The sequence below is a fragment of the Geotrypetes seraphini genome, chromosome 3 (genome assembly GCF_902459505.1).
Source record: "Geotrypetes seraphini chromosome 3, aGeoSer1.1, whole genome shotgun sequence".
In the NCBI taxonomy this organism is placed as follows: domain Eukaryota; kingdom Metazoa; phylum Chordata; class Amphibia; order Gymnophiona; family Dermophiidae; genus Geotrypetes; species Geotrypetes seraphini.
Window position 1 is genome coordinate 177021853 of NC_047086.1, and position 7540 is coordinate 177029392.

At 41.3% G+C, this 7540-nt stretch overlaps 1 protein-coding gene across 1 annotated transcript; it reads left to right on the forward strand.

Annotated features, from left to right (window-relative positions):
• Positions 1 to 5300: 5300 nt before the first annotated feature.
• LOC117357821 (tigger transposable element-derived protein 1-like) lies at positions 5301 to 6971 on the forward strand. Its single transcript, XM_033938970.1, has one exon. The coding sequence runs from the start codon at positions 5371 to 5373 to the stop codon at positions 6856 to 6858; it is 1488 nt and encodes a 495-aa protein (XP_033794861.1). The 5' UTR covers positions 5301 to 5370; the 3' UTR covers positions 6859 to 6971.
• Positions 6972 to 7540: the final 569 nt, after the last annotated feature.

Sequence of the window (7540 nt, forward strand, 5' to 3'; positions counted from 1 at the left end):
ATGATTGAACACACGAATATAGTGGCAACAAAATGTTTCACGATGCTATGGAGATTAAAGACCATCAAAAAATACTTTGACCCACTTTCGTTTAGATTACTAGTGCAATCACTAGTGCTTTCTACCCTGGACTATTGTAATATCGTTTATTTGGGTATCATTCAGAACTCAGCTGTCCGCTTGATATATGGATTAAAAAAGAATGACCATGTCACCCCCACCACAAACCACTGCACTGGCTGTCAGTTGAGGCAAGAATATTATTCAAGTTCTCCTGCATATGTTTCTACAAACCCACTTTGCACTCCACAACCCAACAAGACAAACCAGAAACAGCTATCTTTTTGCATACCCAAGCATAACCAATTGTAAATACAAAACCTTTCTGGACAGAACCTTCATGCTCCAAGCAGATAAACAACAACATTGGCTAGACAGTCACATTAATAAAGCCGAACTGACCAACAATGCCTTTTAGAAAACTCATAAAAACTACCCTATTTGACAGATACATCACCTAAACAGAACCTCACCAAGCACTCTTTCTTTTCACAATGCTCGCTGAAATCCTAATTCGTGCTGTTTCTGAATCTCTAAACAAACTGTACATTGTAATTTTTTCCCTTTTTTTTCTTCAGGAAAGCTGTGATTTTTCTTTACAGGTCAGCTCCGAAATTCTTAGCAAACATATATTTTGTAATTTTGATTCCTAATAGTCTCTGTACTCTGTACTAATAGTCTCTGTACTCTGTACTCCCTCTACATATTGTAAATCGCTGAATGTTCAGCTCTCTTAAATGCAAACCGCCCAGAGTCGCAAGATTGTGGCGGTATAGAAGAATAAAGTTATTACCATTATTATTATTATTACTGAAGCGAACAAAGTCTCATCTGTCTAGGAGGTGGAGAATCCTAAGTGCCTTTATGACCCATTAGAAAAACAATATCACAATGCAGGAATTTTTTCAATAACAAAAACAATATAACAATGCAGAAATTTTCGCTTACCTTACCTTATAAGCGAGGTACATTAATAATATACAATATAATCTTATACTCTATAAAATCTTATCTAAGCGATAGAAGAGAAAAGCGCATGCAAAGAATAGCACAGATGACAGAATGCGCAGACGTTTCTATAAATCCACAATAGAGACTTTCCAAAAGTCTTCACTTAATTTCATTCTTCCCGAAAGAATGGCAGCTGCTTATTTTCGCGGCGGGAATTTACCGAAAACTCCACATTAATATTTGTCCTTGCCAAAAGGACAGTAACCGCGGTGGGTTTACCGAAAACCCTACAATTTAAATAAAGGGTTGGAACATGATGCCAATACCTGTGAGTATTAAAGAACAGAATTCAAAATTCAGAAATACTCACAAAATATTGGTAATGTCAAGTCCATCCCGGACGTAGCCCCCAAATTGAAACGAACAGGATCCGTTTCTTGGTCCCGAAACTGCCCTGCAAAACACTCTGTCATCTGGAGGCAATTCCCCTTAGAAAGAAAGATAGGTAGCCAGTATTCTAAAGAGATTTTTGCCTGATTTATTATGAGTGTGCATTCATTTATATATCTGTTACATGGGTCAGTGGTAACCATCACAGGAAAAGGGGGATGGACAAGAGAGGGGAGGGGGTGCGTGAGCAGGATATGTACTTCATTGTTTAAATCTTAAAGGTGTTAAGAGCTGTGGGGGGTTGAGCCTTCATGTCTCAGACAACTAACCTAGTTAACATAAATTAAATGACCTCTTCCCAAACCATTAAGAGAGTAAACAGAACATTTTGCATTTGATTACTTCCAGCATAGACAGAGGCAGAAAACTTATCCTTTCCTTTCAATGCAACCTATGGTGACCTAAACATTGTGAATTAGAACATGACCAGCCTGCATTAGAGCCCTTTAAGTCATATTAAGGGACAATTACCGCAACTCAAGGTCCTAATGCAGCTTGATTATTTCTCTCTTTCTTTGGTTCTCATCTTTCCTTTTCCCATCATACAGGGCTGAGTAATCCACCTGGGCCAGTAGTTAGAGTTACCCAGGATCTTACACCACAGTGTCTCTAATCGACCCTAGCTTTTTATTTTAACAATTAATTATGCTCAGTAAACTTAGAATGTACTGATACAGTAAAGCTCTTAAATGTTAAATGGACCATTATATATACATGTATATAAAAATCTATTTCTATGCGTGTTTAATGCATATCAAATTGTATCAAGGGTTACATGAATTTAACCAATTCAAAAAGACTTGCATCTGAGATTATGGGCGGAATTCCGCGCGTTAAACCACCTGCTGCGCTAGTCGCTAATGCTTCCATTGACGAGGCGTTAGTTTTTTGGCTTGCCCTGGGAGTTAGCGTGTGATGAAATGTCCGACGCGTTAACCCCGCTAGCGCACCTTGATAAAAGGAGCCCTATGTACTAAACCGCAGCATAAAATATTGTTTATAAAGTACTGCCACAAAATCATATGTTCCAAAAAAGGTGCAGTGACAATCCATAATGCTTCAGATTCAGCCATATATAAATTCACTAGCGAAGAAGCTCCCATTGCTGTGCAAACTGCAAAAAAAAAAAAAAAAAAAAAATTCCTTCCAAAAAAGAATGAAAAATATTTTTGAATGCAATCATGGCCAAATGGTACCAAAAACTCAGTAGGGACTAAACGGGGAATTCTATATATGGTACCTAGCAATATGCACTATTTCCACTCCATGTTTTCAGTTCAGAAAAGCGCTATAACAGGAGCAAAGTGCTGAAATGACCCCATAGTGGCAAAGGTGGGAATTCATCAAAGGGCGCTAACTGATTTAGCACACACTAATGATTAGCATGGGCTAAGACTCAGATTCTATAAAAGACGCCTAAAGTTAAGTGCCTAGATCAGTGCACCTAGCTGATCTAGGCACCTGACTTAATTATTTAAAAAGCTTAATTGGCTACATAATTGGTTTAAATTAAAATTAATTACTTTATAGGCGCCTAACTAAGTAGGTGCCTACAGTGGTGTAATAAGGGGGAGCAGGGGCGGACTGCCCCCGGCACCATCTTGGTGGAGGCACCAGCACCTCTTTGCCTTCCCACACCATGCTTGCATCCTCTTTCCTCGCTCTCAGTCCCTCTTTAAAATCTTCGCCAGCCTGGCACCCTCTGAAATCACTTCCGGGTCATGGGACTACAGCTGATTTTTCTGTGTTGCATAGCTTGTTGTGTCTCTTGTACTCTTTCAGCCTTTCCTATAGTACGTCCAATCTCACCAATGTAAGATTTGGCCACAACTGCATGGGATTTCATATACACCAGGGGTTTGGAGCAGAGACAGCCAGTCTTTCACATGTGTAAGTGCGGATGCAAGTTTCTGTGATGCATTGTAGGCTGTCTTGATGTTATTTTTCTTTAGTAGTTTCCCTATGCCAGGGGTAGGCAATTCTAGTCCTCGAGAGCCGGAGCCAGGTCAGGTTTTCAGGATATCCACAATGAATATGTATGAGATGGATTTGCACGCACTGCCTCCTTGAGATGCAAATCTATCTCATGCATATTTATTGTGGATATCCTGAAAACCTGACCTGGCTCCGGCTCTCAAGGACCGGAATTGCCTACCCCTGCCCTATGCGATCTGTTACTCTTTGGACATAAGGAAGCACCACCATTTTTTGTTCTGATGCAGTATTGTCCTCTAGTGGTTGTTGGTCGTTGCTGGGTTTCTGGGTCGGTTTGTCCATAAATTTTAGGGCTTTGGAGGTAGCCCTTCTGCTGTAGCCATTAGCAAGAAAAGTGTCCTGGAGGGTGTCCTTTTCTTTCTGAAGGCTTCCTGGGTCACAAACTCTTTGAGCTCTATTTATGAGTATGTGTAGAACCCCTCTTTTTGTGGATGGATGGTGATGAGACTCTGCATGCAGATAACAGTTGGTTTCCTGTATACCTTCTGTCCAAGGGTTCCACCTGACCATTTTCTGATCATTACATCTAGAAAGGGAAGGCATCCATTAGTCTCGGTCTCCATAGTGAATTTTATGTTGGGGTGGCTGTTAGATAGTCTAGAAATTCATAGAGTTTCTTCCTTCCATGGGGCCAGATGACAAAAGTGTCATCCACATAGTGGATCCACAATTTAGGTTTGAACTTGGCACTTCCCAGTAGGGTGGTTTCAAGACTCCATGAATATGTTGGAGAGGGGGGAGCCTATTGCACCGGGGGGAGGGGGAGCCTATTGCTGTGCCTTCTGTTTTGGCACAGTACTGTTCTTCTGTTTGGACATAGTACTGTTCTCAGTACTGAAAAAAGTTGTCTTTAAACAGAAAGTCGCTAGTGTTGCTCATTCCGAGTCTCTGACGTTTAAAACTATATCGTCAGTTAAAGTTCTTAACTTTTTGGGCTAGAAAGCATGCTAGAGAGTGGGTTAGAGAATTGAAAGCACTTAGAATGGGTCGCTGAGGGACTCCTGGTTTGTGGATCTTGGGTAAGCTGTAGAATCTTGGTGTCAGGTGGTTGCCTTGCTTCAAGCGAGGTTTTAACTCCAGCTCGATAGAAGTGGCTTTGTTTATCCGGTTTGTTATTTTCCTGTGAATTTTACGGAGTGGGTTGCTAGGGAGCAGTGTGTACATGTCCTCAGCTAGGAGGTTGGATATTTTTGGGTGATAATCTTTGGCATCCATCACTACTGTTGTGTTCCCTTTGTCCTCAGGAAGAATCACCAGGTCCTGTCATTCTTGTAGGGATTTCAGTGCCAGGCATTCCTTTCGTGGCAGGTTGTGGCGAGGTGCCTTTGTTCAGAGTACAGTGGTGCCTCGCATAACGGATGCCTCGCACAGCGAACGTTGCGCACAACGAACTTCAGGTCTTGCTTCCCACAACGAACTTCGTTTCACACAATGAAGTCGCCCGAGCTGCATCCTTCCGCGCAGGCACCGCGCTTAACTGCCCTCTCTCCGCCTGGCTCCCTGTGCAGTGGCGACCGTCGGCTCGCAGGGGCCCGGCGCCTACTGCTGATGCGTTGGGGGGGGCGGAGCTACTCTCACCGCTTCCCCGATGCTAGAAAAAAAAAATAAATGAACAGTTAAGTCCCAGTTTTTGCCGCTGAGACTCTGCCCTCTCTCACTGTAAAATTATTGTTTAAACAGTATATCATGGCTTCTAAAAAAAGCAGGAAGGTGATTTCTGTTGAAATTAAACGGGAAATAATTAGAAGGAGTGAATGTGGGGTAAAACAGTGTGACCTCGTCAAAGAGTTTGGCCTCATCAAAACCACCATTTTCACCATTTTGACAAATAAGGATGCAATAAAATCAGCCAAAGTAGCCAAAGGAGTATCAAAACTATTTCATGAAAAACATAGGTCTTCAATCCACGAGGAAATGGAGAGGCTATTAGCAATTTGGATTAAGGACAGGCAGGTGAAAGGTGACGTAACAACCCAAGATATTATCTGTCACAAAGCCAAGAGAATTTATGACGATCTAAAGAAAAACGTCCCTGGAAGTAGCAGCAATCAAGCTAATGAAGAAGAATTCAAAGCCAGCAGGGGGTGGTTTTTTAGATTTAAGAAAAGGTGTGGAATCCACAGCGTTACTATGCATGGTGAGGCTGGCAGTGCTGACAAGAAAGAAGCAGAAAAGTTCTCTATTAACTTTCAAAAATGTATGAAGGATGAAGGATACTGCCCACAACAAGTGTTCAATGCCGATGAAACGGGTCTTTTCTGGAAAAGAATGCCGAGCAGAACCTTCATTACAAAAGAGGAGAAGAAATTGCCAGGACACAAAGCCATGAAGGACAGACTTACCCTTATGTTTTCGTCTAATGCTAGCGGAGACCTCAAGATCAAACCTCTATTGGTTTATCACTCTGAAAATCCAAGAATTTTCAAGAAAAATAACGTTATTAAGTCCAAACTGCCCGTCCATTGGAAGTCCAATCAAAAAGCATGGGTGACCCAAGTTATCTTCAACGAATGGATTCTGGAAACCTTTGCTCCTGCCGTGAAGAAATTCTTGCTGGAAAAAGAACTGCCGCTCAAAGCCCTTCTGATACTTGACAATGCCCCTGCTCACCCAAAAGACCTAGAGGAAATATTGCAGGAAAATTATCCTTTTATCAAGGTGCAGTATTTGCCACCAAACACCACATCCATTATTCAGCCAATGGATCAGCAAGTTATTGCGAACTTTAAAAAACTCTACACTAGAGCCCTCTTTAATAAGGTGTTTGAAGAATGCGAGTTTGGTGGAGACAATATGACTGTCCGAAAGTTTTGGAAGGAGAAATTTGATGTCCTTATGGCAATACGACTTATACAGAAGGCCTGGGAAGAAGTGTCACAAAGGACCCTAATTTCTGCTTGGAAGATGCTTGTGCCTTCGTGGACCCAGGAAGAAGCAGTAGTTGATGACACAGAAGTGGTGAAGGACATCATCACAGTGGCCCAAAGGTTGGAATTAGAGGTAGAGGAAGAGGATGTAGAGGAGCTTATTGAGGAACACGAAGAAGAGCTGACAACTGAAGAGCTCCAAGCACTTCTGGTCCAGCAACAGGACAATGCTCAAAGGGAAGTGTCATCTGATGACGAGGAGCAACAATCAAACAATAAACCAATCCCAACTGCTGACATCAAGAACATCCTGGTCAAATGGAAAACAGTTCAGGAGTTTACCAATGCCCACTATCCTGATTCAGCTGAAGCAAACAGGATCAACGATCTTTACTCCGATACTCTTGTCCGTTATTTCCGGCAGATGTTGGAGAAAAGAGAAAAACAAACGACTTTGGACAGGTTTTTCATGAAACCATCGGCCAAAAAGCAGAAAATGGATGAAGATGTGCAAGATTCGGTAGACTCTACTTAGTCTGTCTTTAAATTTAAAAAATGTGTGTTGTTTTAAAAAACAATTATGTTTTTAGATGTATCTAAATAAACATAATAACAAAAAATTTATCTTTTTTTATGTCATCTTAGCATATTTTATGCTGCAGAACGAATTATTTTTTTTAACATGTATTGTTATGGGAAAATGCGTTTCACATAATGAACTTTTCGCATAACAAACTTGCTCCTGGAACGAATTAAGTTCGTTGTGTGAGGCACCACTGTAGTAGCTTGGTGGCTTCTGTGGGGATGTGGAGACGCTGCTCACGCTGGCATAATTTTTAAGAGATACCATGTTAAGCTAGTATTTTATGATGGAGCTTAGGTTTCTTAGTTCTGTTGTAGAACAAATTGCTATTGTATGTCCTTGGGGCAACTACAATTAGATGGCTGCTGGGTGCTTGGTAGGAGTCTAATATATAAAGCAAGGGTTTTCAATCCAATTCTCAGGATACACCTAGACAGTTAGGTTTTTAGGACATCCACAATGAATATGCATGAGATAGATTTGCATACAATGAAGGCAGTGAATGCAACTTTATCTCATGCATATTCACTGTGGATAATCTAAAAACCTGACTGACAAGGGGTGCTCCAGGACTGACTTGGGAAACACTGCCTTATAGAATACTAGCCTAATCAGGTAAATACACCTATATTAT